The sequence below is a fragment of the Anastrepha ludens genome, chromosome 2 (genome assembly GCF_028408465.1).
Source record: "Anastrepha ludens isolate Willacy chromosome 2, idAnaLude1.1, whole genome shotgun sequence".
In the NCBI taxonomy this organism is placed as follows: domain Eukaryota; kingdom Metazoa; phylum Arthropoda; class Insecta; order Diptera; family Tephritidae; genus Anastrepha; species Anastrepha ludens.
Window position 1 is genome coordinate 67902686 of NC_071498.1, and position 20829 is coordinate 67923514.

The 20829-nt window shown below is 37.7% G+C and overlaps 3 protein-coding genes across 3 annotated transcripts; 2 read left to right on the plus strand and 1 right to left on the minus strand.

Annotated features, from left to right (window-relative positions):
• The first annotated feature begins 5663 nt into the window (after window positions 1-5663).
• On the plus strand, window positions 5664-10031 carry LOC128871722 (aryl hydrocarbon receptor nuclear translocator homolog). Its single transcript, XM_054113707.1, has 2 exons — window positions 5664-8310; window positions 8393-10031. Exon 1 carries the CDS (start codon window positions 6238-6240, stop codon window positions 8194-8196), a length of 1959 nt encoding a protein of 652 aa, XP_053969682.1. The 5' UTR covers window positions 5664-6237; the 3' UTR covers window positions 8197-8310; window positions 8393-10031.
• Window positions 10032-10633: 602 nt separating this feature from the next.
• Window positions 10634-11291, minus strand: LOC128871723 (splicing factor 3B subunit 5). Its single transcript, XM_054113708.1, has 2 exons — window positions 10922-11291; window positions 10634-10841 (listed from the first exon to the last, which is right to left on the minus strand). The coding sequence occupies exon 1, from the start codon at window positions 11177-11179 to the stop codon at window positions 10922-10924; it is 258 nt and encodes an 85-aa protein (XP_053969683.1). The 5' UTR covers window positions 11180-11291; the 3' UTR covers window positions 10634-10841.
• Window positions 11292-14165: 2874 nt separating this feature from the next.
• LOC128871724 (abasic site processing protein HMCES) lies at window positions 14166-15740 on the plus strand. Its single transcript, XM_054113709.1, has 3 exons — window positions 14166-14324; window positions 14390-15116; window positions 15180-15740. The coding sequence occupies exons 1-3, from the start codon at window positions 14305-14307 to the stop codon at window positions 15624-15626; spliced, it is 1194 nt and encodes a 397-aa protein (XP_053969684.1). The 5' UTR covers window positions 14166-14304; the 3' UTR covers window positions 15627-15740.
• The last annotated feature ends 5089 nt before the right edge of the window (window positions 15741-20829 follow it).

Consider the following 20829-nt stretch of genomic DNA (forward strand, 5'->3'; position numbering starts at 1 on the left):
TATTGTAATTTGTAATTTGCATTTTTGTTTTGCCTAATGCTGGATTATTTATACAATATTTTCTTTAATATAATCGGTCAATAATCTCCTATATATAATAATATTTCTTTCGGTTTTAACAGTGTTTGGCAATTCATTAAATAATTTTAATCCTTTATACAATAGAGTGTTTTGTGACCTACTAGTTTTGTACAAATTAATTCTAAAATCGCCGTTATTCCTTAAATTATACGGTTGGTGTTAAGCCATTTTAAAGTATCGAGTATTGAGGTTAAAATATTGCACAATAGAATACAACGCATACCCTTATTTTGTAATTCTTGCAGCCTCTTTCTCATTTCTGTTGAACACAAGACCAAAATTGTAGAGCAATACTCAAAATGTGGCTTGAACATAACATTATATAATCTTAATGCGCTATCAATTGACAATCTTTTTCTAAGTCTACGAAAAAATTGAGTCTTAGTTTTGCTAACATTAAGTTTCAATTTGTTTTTTTGTTTTTAAATTGGAGTTTATTCTTTCAATGCATTCATTTATTAAACTATCAGTTGTGTACAATAGCGTGTCATCAGCAATTTGGCAGACCTCGACTCCCCATAACACTTTTTCCATATCATTGATGTATATAAGAAATAGAAGTGTTCCCAGCAACGGTCCTTGAGGTACTCCCAACGCAATGGATTTCTGGCCAGACTTCCAATCCGATATCCTTGTGCGCGGCCTTCTGTTGCTTAAGTAGCTTTCGAACCATTTTCGTTCAACTCCTCTTATTCCGTACTTTGTCATTTTTTTTATTATAATGCTTCTGCCGATTGTTTCGAATGATCTCTTAAAGTCTAGGAAGACTGCCACTATACATTTGCGTTCAGCTACTTCTGTTATCAATCTCGTGATCACTAAATTTAGCGTTGACTCACAGCTGTGGTGTTGTCTAAACCCCGATTGATTTTCCAATAGTAATCGATTATTTTCCAAATGTGCTTCTAATTATTTATGTACAACCTTCTCAAGAATTTTACTTTCAGTCATCGGCATGTTAATTGGATGAAATTCCTCTTGCTTATCTGTGTTTTTACTTTTTTCTACGGGTATGACTGTTGAGACTTTCTACTTATCGGGGAACTCCCCGATTTTCAGCGAGTGGTTTATGATATTTAGGAAGCAATCTTCCAATATCATTTTCGTAGATATCAAATTTAAGTCTTTTTTGTTGTTCATAATTTTAATCATTCTTTCTAAATCGTGTAATTTTAATGGCGTGAATTGGAACTGAACATCGCTTTGCTAAATATCCTCTTTATACTCTCCTATTGGTATGCTTTTGTTAATTTTTTCTACACTTTCTATAAAAAATACATTCATTTCGTTTGCTATTTCGTGCTTTTTTGTTAGCACCTCGCCATTCATCGACACTTTGGATAACTCGCTCTTTTCCTCGATTAGAACTAGATGTTTAATAATTCTCCACATTGTCCTTTGGTCTCGCGCTACTTGAATTTGTTTTTGTATGAAATTATTTCGAGCAAATTGCTGTTATTTATTATATATATATTATGTATATTATTATATACATCTCTATACTATAAAGGTGAATGTCTGTACGTTGTCCGCGCATCACTACGAAACGACAACACCAAATGACGTAAAAATTTTTATACATTCATATTTTCACCCAATGAAGGTTATAGGCACGTTTTTATGATGGAACTCCCTTCCCACAGCCCCCAGGCCGCGCCACCACTCTCATTCGTCACTAATAATCGAATATTTGCTTAAATCTAATCTAAAAAATCTTAGTTTTTCCTATTTCCCACTATTTATAACACACTCTAGACTTCATAATCCGCATAAGTTGTTCAACTATGACCCAAATGCAAAGTTCAAAAACGGTTTGAGATAGAAAATTAATAAAAATAATTTAGCTTGATATTATTCTGATTGGTTGTTTTGATTTTATTCAACGAGGCATAGCAACGGTTGCCGGGTATTGTAATATTATGGTTATTAATAAAAAATTATTTTCTATGAAATTATTGTTTGTAATTCGTTTATATACATATCCTAAATCCCTCAAAACTACTCCTACGCGAGGGGGGCCGCGGGTTAAAGCTAGTATGTATATATAAATAATCTAGCAATCCAACCTTTTATTTTTTCAGTTGCCAATTACAACGGATGAATGGGAAACTGTTACTGATGGATTCAAAAGTATGTACGAATTTTACAACTGTCTCGGAGCGATTAATGGGAAGTACATTAAAATAAGCCACCCACCTGGTACCGGATCTTTATATATACTTTAATAATAAGGAAGCTTTTAGTATCGTCCTTATGGCAATCGTCAACGATAAAAAAGAGTTCATTATGATTGGCATTGGATGCAATGGACGTGTGCTAGATGGTGTGTTAGAAGAACTCCCATATGTGTTTATAGGAGACAACGCCTTAACTTTAAATACAAATGTAATAAAACTTCACCCACAAAAACAGCTATAAAAGAGGAGCAGCTATACAATCGTCGGTTATCACAGCTAGATCTGTAGTGGAGCGTTCTTTTGGCATTATTGCAACTAAATTTGGCGTTTTCCAAAAGGATATTATTGTTACTTGCACAACTTTTTAATAAAAAAAGAACACGCATACACTGCGTCAAGCTATACTGCAGCTAATTTCGTATTGTCGGATATACAACCTTATATTGCACGTAACCCAACAAAAAATGCTAAAAACATTAGAGATAACTTTTGTAAATATTACAACGAATCATCTAACATTTAGAACAACCGGTATTGGAGCAAGAATAAATTATTCAGACACAAAGCTTGGCATTTCTTTTTATATATTTAATAAGGTTATATTGTGGAGGTGAAAGGGAACAAAGTACGGGGAAATGATTTATAATTAATTTTGATGACAGATTTAACTTTTGACGTGTTGAGGATCGAAACAATTTTTTTTTTTAATTTTGGCATTTTTTATAAACGATGTACTCAGTCTGATGAGTTTCATTTTGGCCTGATCTCGTTCAGTTTTCAATTTACATTCCGTGTATTCACTACAGGCGAATGAAAAAAATGCGAGCGAATTAGTTTGTGGGCGTTCTTGGTTTTAATTTGATTACCACACTAACAAACTGTTCTGTTCTTCTAAATAAAAAAATCAAATAAAACTCTGAAGTAGAAATATTCCTATATTAGGAATATGTATGTACATACATATGTACCATATGTACATACAAATGATATATATCATAATATATGATATTGCGATCCGTATTGATTGATCTCAAAATTTTTGGAAATTTTGCATTATGGATCACCAACCCTCAACTATTCCATGCTACTGTCAGTATATATTGAACGTCTGACATGCAGTTGAGGATGAATTATTGATTATATTTATAATCTATAAGTACGTTCACATATACATTAATTACCAATAAATCCAAAAAATTAATCTAGCCGTTCACATATGGCAGATTACCTGCAAAATTGACAATCAGCTGTCAATACTGTTGTGAAAGGTTTTTCTTCATAGGAATTATTTTTTGGTGGAATATTTCAGAGAAGGAGAGGGAATAGCTAATTTAATAGCGCAATTGGCTGCTAATAATAAACAGTTGGAGAAATCCGTAAACGACGTTTACTGAGGTTGCAAAAAATTATGGCAGCAATACGCATGGGAGATTCTATATTACATTTTATAATAAGTAATAAGAGGATAAAATATTTATCAACACGCGCTTTTTTCTGTAAAAAGAATTCATAATGAATAATATGTATTTAACATTAATTTTATTAGAATTATGTTTACAGACCTCTTTTCTTTGCCGGCATTCATTTCATTTAGTTTTTATTTTGATGTTTCTCTTTGCATTCGTAATACTAATTATCGATAACAAAGTCACAAAAAGTGCGTGTTGCGTAGTACACATAACAGAAGTGAAGCTTGCAAGGCAGACAAAGAAAGAGGGAGAGACCCGAGAGAGAATGAGAGAGAGAGAAAGAATATATCGTCCCCTTAGTATAACAATAGCCTATGTGCTCATAGGCTATTATTTTTTTATTGAATTTTTGGATTCTCCATCGTCGATTTTATATGTGGTCAAAATTTTGTCAAATTCTAGTTCCACAAAGTGGGTCAAAACGTCAGTCAAAAAATAATAAATATTTACAGACATAACGAGATTTGAGTGAGAGCTACTTTCGACAAAAAGTTTGAAATTCATTTTCTCAAAACATCAAAAAATTTATAGGCTATTTTAATACTAAGGGGACGATATATCTAAATAAATTCACAACATTTTGCAGAGAATACAAATATGTAGACAAAATTTACAAAAAACGGAGGAGGATCGAGCGGTGTAGGTAAACGCCGGACACAAACCGTGGCAAAAATGCGCACTACTCTACTACGGTTCCAGGACCGCAGCAACGGCACAAATTACCCCAAGACAATACCAATAAATCCGACGCCGGAATAGATAACACTTTATAGTACGCACAAGTACTAGCCAGGAAACGGAAATAAGCGCCAAAAAGTAGGCACCAAAAAAATTGGGACCAAAAAACGCCCCGAACAGTAGGCACCAAGGAAATATAACCCAAAAAGTATCCACCAAAAATATATTTCCTACAAGTTTGCACCAACAAACAAGCGCCAAAAAGTAGGCAGTGTTATTTCTCACTAGAAATTAGCAACCACAAGGAAAAACCCAGGAAAAAAAGCCTAAAGTGTATCTAAAATATTTGTATATAAGGTATAGCTCTATTCGGCCGCCGTAGCCGAATAGGTTGGTGCGTGATTACCATTCGGAATTCACAGAGAAAACGTAGGTTCGCAGCTCGGTGAAACATATTTTGAAATTAAGAAAAACATTTTGTCTAATAGCAGTCGCCCCTCGGCAGGCAATGGCAAACCTCCGAGTGTATTTCTGCCATGAAAAAGCTACTCATAAAAATATCTGCCGTTCGGAGTCGGCTTGAAACTGTAGGTCCCTCCATTTGTGGAACAACATCAAAACGCACACCACAAATAGGAGGAGGAGCTCGGCCAAACACCCGAAAAGGGGTTATATCTTTTTTCTCTCTCGCGGAACGAAAATGCCCAAAACGTTGCGTGGCCTTGAAATTTTACTCTTCATTCTCAATCATCCATCGACGCCTAAGAAGTTTCACTTCAAAAGTATGGTTATTATCTAGGAATATTTCATAATCTCAGATTTTGGGAGAGAAATTTTGTATGGAAAATGTCGCTTTTTAATTGCGGATTGGGAGTTAAGCACGAAAAAGTAGATCTTCTACTTATATGTGAACGTATTATATATAACACATTTGTAAATACATATTTGTGGTAAAACTCTAGTTCTAAATTGCAACTCTGATGATCTTCTGAAGAGCTTTTTTATGGCAGAAAGACACTGGAGATTTACCATTGCCTACAAAGATAATACCAAGACTTTAAATCCAACTGTACTTTTCTCAGTGGCATTGTGCCAAAGTGTATAATCTGGTAACAATTACTGCCTTTGACTTTGAATTTGGATATACTGTGGGATGTGGAGGATTGTGGAAACTATGTAAACTATGTATGCTACCAGCTGTCACTAATAAAATTATAAATTATATACTTTGCTTAATGCTGAAAACTTTATTACATTTATGCTGTAACCATATATTAGCCACAAAGTAAAAGTATGTCAAAATTAATTGCCAGAAAAAATCTTTTAAAAACATACATTCAACATAGCATTTCGCAATGGCAAACTGTCTAGTAACTACACACAATACAGTTTAACGTTGTGGCAGCATTTTGGAAGTCTACCGTGTACAGTCAGGTTTGCTGTAAACATTTGTACATATTTCTTATAGAAATTTCTGTGTAAATCGGTACAATAAATTTCCTAATTAATTGAAAAATATATTAAAAACATGTGAAAACGGTTATCATCGTTGATTATGTTCACCCACGTTGTGATTGTTCGAAATATTTTGTACTTCACACTAAACGCAGTGATTTCCAAGAAAATCTGTTGAATTTTTTTACTACGTAGACAAAATGCTTACACCCTCAATCTGGTCCGCAGCACAACAAAAGAAGAACGAGTATCAGTAAAAAAGTGTAAGGCAACGAACGCTGCCACAACGGAAGCAATCAACCCAAATAAGAAAAAAGCAATAACGCGTTACCTATCGAAGAAGTAAACCCACGGTGAACTCATTAAATATTCAAGTCATGGACGAAGCGAATATGCAGGATAAAGAACGGTTCGCGAGTCGAGAGAATCATTGTGAGATCGAGAGAAGGCGACGCAACAAAATGACGGCCTACATTACTGAGCTCTCGGATATGGTTCCAACTTGCAGTGCACTAGCCCGTAAACCTGACAAGTTGACCATACTACGCATGGCTGTGGCACATATGAAGGCTCTGCGTGGCACTGGAAATACCAGCAGTGATGGCACATACAAACCCTCTTTTCTAACCGACCAAGAATTAAAGCATTTAATATTAGAAGCAGCCGATGGATTTTTGTTTGTAGTTTCATGCGACTCAGGTCGAGTTATTTATGTGTCAGATTCAGTGACTCCTGTATTAAATTACACACAGAGTGACTGGTACGGCACCAGTTTGTACGAACACATTCATCCTGATGATCGTGAAAAAATACGCGAACAATTGTCGACCCAAGAGTCTCAAAATACTGGTCGAATACTCGATCTTAAAACAGGTACAGTGAAGAAGGAGGGTCACCAATCGTCAATGCGTCTTAATATGGGGGCACGTCGTGGTTTCATCTGTCGCATGCGTGTGGGCAATGTAAACCCGGAAACAATGGTGGCTGGACATTTAAATCGGTTGAAACAAAGAAATTCACTGGGCCCGTCTCGCGATGGAACTAACTATGCAGTAGTTCACTGTACTGGATACATAAAAAATTGGCCACCAACCGATATGTTTCCTGGTGTGCATATGGAACGCCCTGTAGATGACGATATGCACGCTTCGCACTGCTGTCTGGTAGCTATTGGCCGGCTGCAAGTGACCTCAACTGCCTCTAATGACATGACCAACTCGAATAATCAATCTGAATTTATAACACGACATGCAATGGATGGAAAATTTACTTTTGTCGATCAGCGCGTCATGAATGTGCTTGGTTATACACCAACTGATTTACTTGGAAAGATCTGTTATGACTTTTGTCACGCAGAGGATCAGATGAACGTAAAAGACAGTTTTGATCAAGTACTAAAACAGAAAGGAAATTTCTCATTGATGTATCGCAGCCGTGCTAAAAGTGGTGAATACGTTTGGATAAGGACACATGCTAACGCGTTTTTGAATCCTTACACTGAGGAGGTGGAATATATCGTATGTACCAATAGTTCAGCAAAAACGCTACATTCCAGCGTTGCGCACGACACCAACACTCCAGACCAACCAAACGCCGAACACATTTACGTAGCGCCCGGCGCCGATTACACATTGCAAGCTCGTCGGGATGTTACATCCTCTACAGCTGCTGCTGAAGGCATGTACACCGCACATGGTATGATCGGTGCACACATCCCACCACAAAGTGCTCTGGCAGCACAACAGGCTAGCAATGTGGCGCGACCCGGCTCAGCACAGAATCCTGTAGCTTATAATTACGATGCAACACATTCGCCGTTGGGGGGTTATCCACCTACTGCGGGTGGTCCATCACCAAACACTGCACATATGGCGAAAATTCCAAAAGCCAACAGCTCACCAACACCCGCTGCGACGACCTGGACCACCCTACGTCAGCAACAGCAGCAGCAACAGGCGGTGTCTGAAGGCTATCAATACAATCAAACAAGTCCGGCACGTTCACCTAGTGGTCCTACTTATACACAACTAAGTGCAGGCAATGCACGTCAAGCAACTTACCATCCCGGTAGTGGCGCACAAGCAGCTCCCCCACCACCTACCAATGCACCCGGCATGTGGGGCGACTGGCAAAACCCTACTCAAGCACATCACCCGCACGCGCCACACGCAGCTCCTCATGCCAATCACGGACCCCATGCCGTCCATGGAGCGCATGTCCAAGCTGGTCAACCACAGGGTCAAGAGTTCTCTGATATGTTGCAAATGTTAGACCAAAGCGGCACAACTACATTCGAAGATTTAAATATAAATATGTTCAACACACAATTTGAATAGGTAGTAGTGGTGGTTTTGGGATCTCAAAATGCAACAAAAGTTCAACACTTTGCAAAAAAAACGATGCGTATAGGCTTCTGAGGCAATAAGTCATGTGAAAAAGATAAGTTAAAAGTAAATAATATAAGCAAATATTTTAGTACTGAATTAATTTTGAAACAAAATAAGCTAATATGTACTACTTTACATTTCACAGGAAAACATGTTTAAAGCAACAAAAAAACACCAAGTCAACAATTAGGTTGCATTCTCAATACCTTCTAAACAAAAAAAAATTAAATAACATAGCAACTCAATAGTATTGTAGATATAACACGTTTAAGAACAAAAACCCTGAGCTCGTCACGTTTCATTCTACCTTTTTTTTTTTTTTGTTAAACTTTGTTGTAAGGTCGAGGTGAACAAACATCAGTAGCTGATTTAAACAACGACTCGAATGCTGGTGTAGCGCCATTTAACAATTTTCTCATTTTAAATATATTTTCCTAGAAAGAAGCAAATGCCTTGGTTCGAATCTATCTGTATGGAATGAGAATCTAAATATTCTTCACAACGCTTATGGCAAAATAATGAAATGGATTAAGTTCCCTAAATAGGAAAAGTCAAAAATAAAGATATTAATTTAAAATTTTAGACTGTTTGAAACTTTTGAGACAAACTGTCAATAGATACAGCGGTTAAAATAGACAGTGTGTGAGCAGCCATATCACTTCGATATTCGGGTCCGGCTAAAGTATATCTATTATATTAACTTAAAGTTTTGGAAAATGTATTTTCTTTTTTTTTTTTTTGTTACCACAACAAAATCGGAGTAGCTATGTTGAAATGATCGCCAAAGAAGGCGCAGACAATCTATATAGTATGTGATTAGATCATTGTATTTAGAAGTTGGCTTGTTTTTTTCAGCCTAATATTAAAAAAAAAATCTGCTCGCATACTAGGCTTTCTAGATTTCTTAACGCACTAGACTACCAAGGCCTTGGGTTTATTCCTTTTTATTCTGTTAACTCCGTATTACGTGCATTAGGAAAAATCCTTAGGGCGATAGGCACGGAATACCAAGAAAAAATGTTTGGCTTAGGTTATTTTATACTTAATTTAAAAAATACAGAACTAGCAAAAAATATTCCTTGCGCAAAATTGTATACAAAATAAATTTTACCGTTCTGCTTTGCTAACGAAAAGTAATGGTTTACTTGCAATATGTCACAATAATGTATATATGGAAGTGATCTGGGACCTTAATCAGCTATATATATTTACCGTAAAACAATTAGAAAGCTTTGAGATGGCAACAATTGATTATAATCTAATAATTGTATGAAATTGGTCATCATTGCTACACTTTTAAACCTAATTATTGCTGCGTATGTACTCATACATATACATATATATGATATTATCTATGAGAATGCATCTTTGCATTTATTAATTTTTCTATTTCCATTGGTGAAAAAGCGTCACATGATATTGTGTTATATTTGCCACAGAAACAGATAATTTCAAAAAACCCGATTAAGCGTAAGCAAAAACATTTAGCTAAATTGTACAAGATGAAAAGTTTAAGATAGCTGAAGAAATAAACGAACAAAATTCATTTAGTCAGGTTTAAGCTTTTTGATAACTGCATTAGCATGCACTAAATTTATATGTTTGTATGTAAGTAGAATATTAATAAAGCTTCAAGGTTTCTCCTTGAAAATGTTGGGGAATTTGAATAACGATAAATATAATTACACCTTTAAGATAATGAAGTAATCCGCTAACTACCTACAGGCACCATTTAAATAATTTTGCGTATTAATTAATTGTAAAATATAATCGCAATTTTCAAAGCGACAATGTATTTTATTTTATTACAAATAAAGTTTATCAATTTCATCAACAAAAAAGTATTGTACAAATTTCGTATACTACAAATCGGAATCAAAGTTACATCAGGAAGGTACAGGAAAGAAGTTGATTCGACTGGGTGTGTGTCGTTCCCACGACAGTCGGTTCTACGTAACCGGAACGACCCGGATTTATATTCGGCCAAGGACTGTTACTTCAGCAGCATTCCTCGTATATGCACGGGGAATGTTTATGCTGCTGCAACAACAACAACAGGGTATGACCAAAGGGAAGAAAGTGTTAGATGGGAAAATTTAAGTGGACACACCATATGTAAGTATGTCCTGCTACAATATCCAAAACGCAATTGCAAGGTAACCGACATCTTACAAGGCAGCTGAAGCTCTTCGTCTGCTTCGTTGGTTGGACACCGTCACCAGAAGACAAGAGTCCATGAATGTAGTTAACAACCTCTCTGTCAAAAACTCGTCTCATCTCTCAGCAAGTAGCTCTTTATGTGAAACGGATAAGGCATGTTATACTTACTTAAAAATAGTGGTATAATTATAGCAGTTTGTTTCTGCAGTTGTATCAGTAATAAAAATTGTTCTTTTTTTAATATCTTATGTATCTTGAACGTATGTATTTTCTTCCCAATATTCATTCAATTTAGAATTACGGATTTCTTTGTTATATACTTTATGTTTATGCATATTTAATGAAAATATATGAAACAAAACATTCTTATAAAACATGGAGTCATTTTCATTGGAAATTTTGGATTTTAATCCACTAGACCTCTAAGTGATGACCTGCAAAATCAACAAAAAAAATTTTAGTTCAATACGCGTTAATTTTTATTTATAAAAATGCCCAGTATCTAGTAACCGACCTAATCCTCTGCTTTCTCCGGTGGTGGTCCACATGGCTGTAACATGCGTTCCATTAAATTAAATCGTATTCTGGCTTTAGACTCATTTTCTGCAATCGCGAAATAGTTCAACATATCGTAGTGCCCCATATAACTGGCAAGAGAGTCACGATGTTGATTGGTGAGCCATTCAAATTTTGTTGTGTCTGCATGCCCTGTGCCAATGTATTTACTTTGCAAATGTTCCAACTGGCTATGAATATTATATCTTTCACCCATTATCGTATTACTGTTTATTACTAAAAATGTTCTTCACAAAACTTTTAACAAAAAGAAAATCACCAAAACATTAACAAACGCAATAGATATGTGCTAAAGTAAAACGATAAACTATAACAAGTATTGCCAGAATAAAAGTTTCCTAGCCAAATGTATAAACAATTTTAGGGGTATTCACCAAGCCTTACCGCATCGCCATCGTAACCATAGCACTGCAAAAAAGCTGGGAAAACGTATTAATTTAAGTAATGGTTATACTCACACGTCAGCCGCCGTAGTCATTTGGGGCGTGACTACCATTCGGAAAAACGAAGAACGTAGCTAACACGATGAAAGAACCATCTACGATAATACGGAACGGAACCGTGGTGAAAATTCACTTACATGGGGCTCTCATTAGTTTAATCGTGTAAAACTAAACAGGCATTCGCCTTGAGAGCAGATGGCGAGACAGAACTCGCCAGAAGATGCGAACTGCCATTTCTAGAAATTACGATAGGTATTACAATGCATATAAAAAGAGGTGCATGCGAATACGAAAACGACCAGAAAGTGATAATCAACAAATTGTCTTTATTAATCAACGAGAGGAATATAATTTTGGGTGCAACTTCTTGAGCAGAAAGTATTTACGCTTCCCGCTGTTCTCCACCACGACATTGCAGACAGAGCACCTACGTTAACTGGGACAATAAAAACATCCGGTACGCTTCTGTCTATTGGGTTGATCAGTTCAGTTGGAGGATCAGCTTTAACGATAAAACGCGAGCGTCTCAACTTTACGATATGTTAGTGTTTAAGTTCAATTTTATTTGCTCCCAAACTAGAATCGGAATAAGAGTGGTCTTGCTAGTACAAGTTGTGTTTTTAAAGCGACAGTCAATGAAATCAGTTTTTCTATATTTAAAATGAATGACCATGTACATCAGCAACCATATTACTTTGAAAGCTAAATTAGTAAATCGGTATCGACTACAAAATAGTTTCTGTGCAACAACAACATTTAAATGTATTTTGTATCTGTAAAAGTAGCGGTATTTTATTTTGTCATTCGTTATATAATTTTATGTCCAAATACAATTTTTTATTTTCCTGCATATACATATGTTTTCAAATGCATTCGAGTTTGTTTGATCGAAGTAAGTGACATAATTATAGCTATTAAAATAAAACATTTTCGAACAATAATTACTCCAGTAAAACATTATTAATATGTAGTAAATATTTAATATTTAATTTAAGCTCCAAAGTAACAAACTGTTTATTTACTATGCACATGCCACATACACAGAACAGTTTTTAGTAATAGACTATGTACCGAGACTAGAATCTCAGCTGTTCTAGTGAGATCAGCTCTTTACATTTATTGGATTGGTATAAATCAGCATTTTTTGTAACTGGACGATCTACTATATATAAATAGTCTCGCTATTTTTTCCGATGATTGCTTTATTGTTTCTCAAATGGATTATCAAATTGATACTATCTATGTGGATTTCTCAAAGGCCTTTGACAGGAACTCTCATAAAATTGCTTGGATTAAACTTTTCAGGGTAACATATTAGGAAAATTGCTTTTTATCATATTTGTTTGATATAAGTTCTTGCTTCTCGTCAGCTAAGCTTCTAAAAATACGTTCACATATAAGTAGATTATCTACTTTTTCGTGCTTAACTTCCAATCTGAAATTAAAAAGCGAGATTACCCATACACAATTTCTCTCCCAAAATCTTAGATTATAAAACAATACTAGATTAAAACCATATTTTATTTCACACAACCCAGTGTTTTCTGTGTAATTATTTTTATGAATGTAAAGAGAAACGTCTAAGTAAAAACTAAATAAAATGGATGCCGGCAGAGAAAACAGGTTTGTAGACATAATTTTAATAAAATTGTTGTTAGGTATTATTAACTATGAATTCATATAACAGAAAAAAGCGTGTGCCCAGAAACGCTTTGTCCTCTTATTACTTACAATAGTATAAAATGGAATATCGAATTTCGCATGCGTATTGCCGCCATCATTTTTTGAAACCTCAGTAGACGTCGTTTATGGATTTCCTCCAACTGGTTATTACTAGTCTTCATATCGGTAATAATAATTAAACAAACCAAAAACTCCAAAATATTCCACCAAAGCAATTTCTATGAAGAAAAACCTTTCACAACAGTACTGACAGCTGATTGTCAATTTTGCAGGTAAGCTGTCATATATGAACGGAGAGATTAATTTTGTGAATTTATTGGTAATTAGTGCATATGTGAACGTACTCTAAGGTATACTGATGGCTTAAAAATTTACTCGATGATTAGAACGCGTGTATAATTCAGGCTGAACTTGATAATATCTATGGTGCTTAAGAAATCGATTGCCTCATAGCATAAAAAAATGTCACCAAACAATTTTTCTAAACTTCATAACCCAATCCGTAAATAACATTGTACTATTTCGTTTACATTTTCAGATATGGTAAATGAAATTAAATACCTAGGGGTATACTTATATAGTTTGACTCAAAACTTAATTTTGTAACACACATTAATTAAGCTTTTTGTAAATATTTTGCAATGCTTCCTTTCGTACAACGAAACAGATCATTTTTTTTCAGATCCATATATTCTAACGTTATTGTATTCGACTAATGTCCGCTCGATATTGGAGTATGCCGACTCCGAACGGCAGATATTTTTATGAGGAGCTTTTTCATGGAAGAAAAATGTTTTTCTTAATTTTGGTGGTAATCACGCACCAACCATTCGGCTACGGCGGCCCACAGCCATTGCTTGACTATCATTCTCCAAGCGAATTAAGTATTATAGGTGGCGCTAAAGACTTGTCGAAATCGCGAAAAATCAAGTAACTGTTTTTTAATGGCGCCACCTTAGATACTCAATTTGACTCTAACTTGTCTTTTGTGGACATATTTGAAATAAATAAAAATGAAATTCGCCTTAACGGGATGTATTGAATACTCAAACTTTTTTTGAAGCATTGGGTATCGAAAATTCAGCACATCGCTACCAAACTTTAAGAACTTATCGGCGGTTTCGGCTTAATGGCAAATTTTAATAGAATGAGAAGTAATATAACTTTTGATTAGTTGCAGCTCAATGAATACATAATGTGTGGGAGAACTTGCCTGTAAGTGTAAAAATAATATTGATTTTTTCTTGTTCTCTAAAATTTTCCTTTACGTGCTCCTCTAGTACATTGGAGCCTCAAGAGGTTCTTTGTGCCTGCAGATATTCGTCTGAAAATTTAAAGTCTGAATACTCAAGATGCCATTCTTCTAAAAATGGAGGCCAAAAAGAAACCACCTCGACTCAGGATAGTACCTTTGTAACACCTGAGTGGCGTCCAGAGTTTAACTGCGGCCGTAAATACCAGCCGTCGTATAATATAACTCCCACTGATATTACACCTGTGATTATATCAACTGATCATTTCTGTGACAATGGTGATAGCGAGGGATGTAACCCGCAATCGAGAGTGGTTGTACCTATGATGTGGGGAATGATTCCATTTTGGCACAAAGGCGACTATCGTCGTCATGGACTCTCTACTAACAACTGCCGATTAGAGCATATGCTGGAGTCAAAGTTATATCGAGGCCCATTTCGAAGAGGCCAGCGATGCGTAGTGCTGTGTGAAGGTTTTTATGAGTGGCAGACAACAAAATCAGCTAAACCTTCAGAACGCGCTGCGCATCTTTTGTATATGCCCCAATCAGAAGGCGTAAAGATGTATGATAAAACTACATGGACTCCTGCAAACATTCAACTTCTGAAAATGGCAGGACTTTTTGACATGTGGGATGATGAGAATGGAGACAAAATGTTTAGTTACAGTATCATAACGTTTGAGTCTTCGGCTATAATGTCATGGCTACATCATCGGATGCCTGCAATACTAGAAACAGAGCAGCAAGTGAATGTATTAATTTTACATATGTACCTATATATATATATGCCTACTTAAAATTTGTATTTATTTAAGGATTGGCTTGACTTTAAGCGCGTCACCGACGATGAAGCCTTAACGACGCTACGTCCCGCCAGCAAATTGCAATGGTATCGTGTTTCAAATCTCGTTAACAATTCACGTAACAAATCTGAAAAGTGTAATCAGCCTATAGATTTGCAGCAAAAATCGACAGCGTCGAAAGAAAACAATATTAAGAATAAAACATTAATGACTTGGTTGAATGTACGAAAGCGTCGCGAAGAGCAAGCAAAACAATTAAGTGATGATGACGAGAGCACAACTGGGTTTGGGGGTGGGAGCGGAGGAGGAAGTACGGCAAGTGAAAGTGAGGTTGAAAATCTTCCAAAACGACCCCGTTTTCGTGATTACAAAAGAGCTGTAAGAGAGGCGGCTTTACTCAATGGTGCCGCATCGACAGATAGTGCAAGCGAAAAGCCACAAACTTGCGATGAAAGCTAATTTCCTGAATGTAAATTCACGCCTCTGTCAAGTTTTTCATTATCATATTTCATTGTAACTAAAAATAAGTTTCCTGGATTAAAAAAAAGAAAAACATATTAGGGAGATTCTTTACGTCTAACACGTTTTGCATTAGCATGGAAAACAAAAAATCTATACTGGCGTATGCCAAAGTGCGAGAATATTAACACTGTTCGCCGAATTCGGTTGTACTCTATAGGGCTGTCATAACCGGTCATTTGTGGCAACGCATTTAACTGGCGTGACGTCATTCCCTTGGCAGCCGGTTCTACGTTATTGGAATGACTCGGGTTTTTCACGACCAAGGACTGCCGCCCCAGTAAATTAGCCCTGTTTGGTGTAACGTACCTCACCCCCAATCTATCGTAACCGGAGCAATCCCACACAGTAAGTTTGCTCCAAATACTCCTCTTCAGGGCTCGTATCGAACCCAACCCAGGATCAGCCACAAACGACTCCACCTCGGTTAAATGCAATAAGTGAAAGGAGTGGTGCGATCTTAGACCTGCTCAGGCCTTACGACTGATAGGGAGTAGTCCACACGGTATATGGCCAGATGTTGCTCCCGCCACCAGGCGGCCCCAACCTCAACGGCTTCATCGCCTAATGTGGCGGCACTTCAAACTGTCCCCACAAAACAAATGTCAACGGTTAGGAGCCGAGTGCGACACAAATCCCTCTCTGACCCACAACTCTCCTCTAATCCCAGTACGGGGGCAAACCAGCCGTTCTTGGTCCCCCGTACAGTCTGCTCCGTATGTCAGACCAGGGTTCCTCGGACCCTGACATCAGTCTAGTGCAATTCTTTTAATGGCTGGTGCCACTTTCGGAGGTGCTCTAGCCTGCGCATCAAACTATCGTAGGGGACAGCATTTGGCGGAGCAGATAGACGACTCGACAGTTAGCATAGTAAACAACGACTCCCCCCATCAGGGTAATGGGCAATTGCAGCAGTTCGCCTGACAACAATTGCTAGCACTGTGCGCGTAGGCGAACGCGCATTCCGCAAGGTGCTCACAGCTGCTGTAGGACATACGCCCCAATTTCCCAGCTGAAGCAGTCGCGCGTGGCCACCTACGTGCGTGACCACCTACGCCACGACGATCCCGGGGATCCTCACATAAAGGATCTCAATTTGGAGATCCGGCAACTGGTCATCCAACATAAAACAAAATGGAAAGAGCATTTGAAGACCTGCAACTTCACCTCTTGTGTGAGTAAGCTCTCGTCCACCGCAAGGTCCCTGTCGAACCTGACGAAGCACAACGACAAGGTGGCCATCACCTTTAACGGTTGCACTTTTTGGACCCGAAGAGATGCGCGAGCTATTCACACTACATCCTTCAGCCGACAGATCCAAGCGTCGTGCCAAAAGACGGCTGCACAAACTTACGAAAAACAGTGCTCCACTTTCTTTCTCAAGTGATAAGGTTCAGGGTGTCATCAACAAAATACACTCGTCTAAGACCATCGGCTCTGACGGACTAAACATGCTGATGCTGAAAAAGCTGGGTCCACTGGGAGTGGAGTACCTCACAAAGGTTTTCAATATGTCCATGGCCACTCTCATAATTCCAGGTAAGTGGATATTAGGGAGAGTGGTCCCACTATTGAAACCTGGGAAACACGCCAGCCAAGGGGATTCTTATAAGCCGATAACTCTTCGACAGTTTGCTCTCCTTCTCTGTGCACACAACCGCAATTGCTAGTAAAGTCCAAAACCGCAACAAGGCCCTCAAGAAGGTTGTTGGCCTAAGTTAAGGGAGTTGTGTTGCACCGATGAGCTCCTAATCGTTAAGGTTTGATTTGTGGTGGCAGTTTGCATTGCCTGCACATTCAAGGAATTAGCCGTTAAGGCATTGGCCGCCTGATGGCGAGAGCAACACGTGGCCACATACCGTGTTAACCACTCTCTATGTGTCTTAAGGCGTGAACAGGTCTTAATATGGAATTCGGGTGGACCCGTTTGTGGAAGATGCAGCAGTAGAATACCTCTGGTCCAGGGTTAGATTCGATACCAGCCCTGAAGAGAAGTATTTTGAGCAGACTTGCTGCGTAGGATTACTCCTGTGACGATAGGTAGAGGGTAAGGTACGGTTTCACTAGACAGGGCTAGTTTACTGGGGCGCCAGCCCTTGGTCGCAAAAAACCCGAGTCATTCCGGTAACGTACAATCGGCTGCCATCGGAATTTATGGTAGTCGTAAACAGTGGTTGCGACGATAGCTTGGAGATCAAGAGTCATATTCATTTTTCAGGACAACTTAGTTAAGCTTGGCCTTTTTTACACTCTTTCAAACTTTTATCGAAAAGATAAGAGTGTCTTTGGATTGACTAAGTTAATTTAAATTCCATTTATTAAGATTGATTATGTTATTAAGGAGTAAGTAAGAGTTATTAAGTAGGCGGCCGCCGTAGCCGAATGGGTTGGTGCGTGATTACCATTCGGAATTCACCGAGAGGTCGTTAGTTCGAATCTCGGTGAAGGCAAAATTAATAAAAACATTTTTCTAATAGCGGTCGCCCCTCGGCAGGCAATGGCAAACCTCCGAGTGTATTTCTGCCATGAAAAAGCTCCTCATAAAAATATCTGCCGTTCGGAGTCGGCTTGAAACTGTAGGTCCCTCCATTTGTGGAACAACATCAAGACGCACACCACAAATAGGAGGAGGAGCTCGGCCAAACACCTAACAGAAGTGTACGCGCCAATTATTTATTTTTTTATTTTTATAAGAGTTATTAAGTGAGATTTAAACTAATCAAACTAATGAAAATGAAGTGATGTGTATTAAATTTTTAAAGCACACGCTAATATATATAAAGCGTTCAAATGCAGTTTGTTTGCGTTTTCATGTGAAAGACGCCGTGGCTAGAAAGTATGGGTATGTGCGTATAATTTCTTGTGTTTGGCTTGCTTTCGTTTACTCTTCTTCTTCACAAACAAGTGATTCCCCTTCCTTTTGTTTGTTTATAGATGGGCTCTTACGACACCGCAGATTCGGAAGGCGCAATCTAAAGGGTTTTTCAATTGGCGCGGGTCGATTTTGGCGCCCTGTGGCAGCCATTTTGTTTTGGTGACATCTGTCAAATCTTTTGTTTGTCATTCAGTTGTTTATGCCAAATCACCATGGCAAGTTACACGATTGAACAGCACGTTCAAATGATAAAACTTTATTATCAAAATGAGTGTTCATTAACGCAAACGTTGCGCGCATTGCGCCCATTTTTCGGTAGACGTAGTGGCCCTTCCAATTTCTTATGGCCCATATTGAACCATATGGACCTAGACGACATGTGGTTCCAGCAGGACGGCGGTACGTGCCACACAGCAAACGCCATTTTATTCCATTTCAACATCTACCCGCCCTTATTGAAAAACCCTTTATTTCTCTATCATTCTTGGTGTTTGGTTATTAGCTATCGGTCGTCTTCGTCTGGAAAAGGTAGGCTCAGGAAACTGCTGTTTCGTCAGGTTGCGTCCAGAACGAAAGGCGTGCTAGGTGAGTAGGTTTGATGAGGCAGTTTGGGGTCGGATACCATTGGCATTTTTAGAAAATTGGTGGAGATATTAGGGTGTGGTTCAGGAACAACCTTGTAATTATTTGCCTTCAAAGTACCCTCGGGAACTTCACTATAGTTTATATATATATATATATATATTTGGCGCATACACCCTTTTTGGGTGTTTGGCCGAGCTCCTCCTCCTATTTGTGGTGTGCGTCTTGATGTTGTGCCACAAATGGAGGGACCTACAGTTTCAAGCCGACTCCGAACGGCAGATATTTTTCTGAGGAGCTTTTTCATGGCAGAAATACAATCGGAGGTGTACCATTGCCTGCCGGGGGCGATTGCTATTAGGAAAATATTTTTCTTAATTTTGGTGTTTCAGCGAGATTCGAACCTACGTTCTCTCTGTGCATTCCGAATGGTAGTCACGCACCAACCCATTCGGCTACGGCGGACTATAGTTTGGCACATTATAATATATATGTACATATATATTTTTCTACACTTCACTAAAATTCACTAAATATACACTCACATGCGTTTTTTTACTTTTTTTTATACTTGTATTTGAAATATTTCAACGAGAATTAACCTGTATCATCACTTTCCAATTTTAAACCAGAATAACAATTCATTGGAATTGACATCAGTATAGTTATATAGCTTATGCTTATTGCCTGCAAATGAGAATAATAATATGAACAAAAATGAAGTATTTCAGTTCAGTGGTGATGATGACGCATATTACGTTTTAATTTTGGGTTCAATGGTTTTAACGTGGAAAGGAGTTCTACGCAAGAATACTGTGGATTGCGTAGCCGGAGCTAGACTGATGAAGGTTATTTTTATGAAGCGGAAAAGAGTTCTTTACAAAAATACTGTGGATTGCGTAGCCGGAGCTAAACTAATGACGGTTATTTTTTTTAAACCCACGCGGATAGTAGTTCTATGAAAAAACCACGAGGACCCCTTTGTAAAGCTGATCGAAGCAATAAAATGTACTTATAAACCGTTGTTGTTGTTGTAGCATCATAAACATTCCCCATGCTTACATACGGGGAATGCTGCTTTGAGTAACAGTCCTTGGCTGGATATAAATCCGTAACAATAAATTACTTAAAAACTACAAACCTCCGGAGGGTGCAGTTTCAAGATTTAAGAGGGGGATACACCCCTCTATGCCCCTCTGACGTCACAGCGAATTTGGAAGGCGACCATGTATTCTATCATTATTGTTCTTGTTCGTTACCCTTCTTTAACAACTTAACGGCTGTTTCGGCTTATTGGAAAATTTCAACAGAATGAGAATAATATATGTAGCTGTTGGTTAGTTCCAACTGTATTAATCTATAACGAGTTCTCCGGCTATAAGTGTAAAAATAATATTGAAATTTTTGCTGTCCTCTAAAGTTTTCCTTTTCGTGCTCCTCTAGCACATTGGAGCCTCCAGAAGTTCTTTATGGGTGTAGATATAAGCCAATAAAATCTACTTCATCAGAAAACTTAATAAGTTTGAAAAGGCAAGCCGCCATGCTTCTAGAAATGGAGACCAAAAAGAAACCACCTCAACTCTGGATAGTACCTTTCAAATACCTAAGTGGCGTGATGAGTTGAATTGCGGCCGTAAATACCAGCCGTCGTATAATATAACTCCCACTGATATTACACCTGTGATT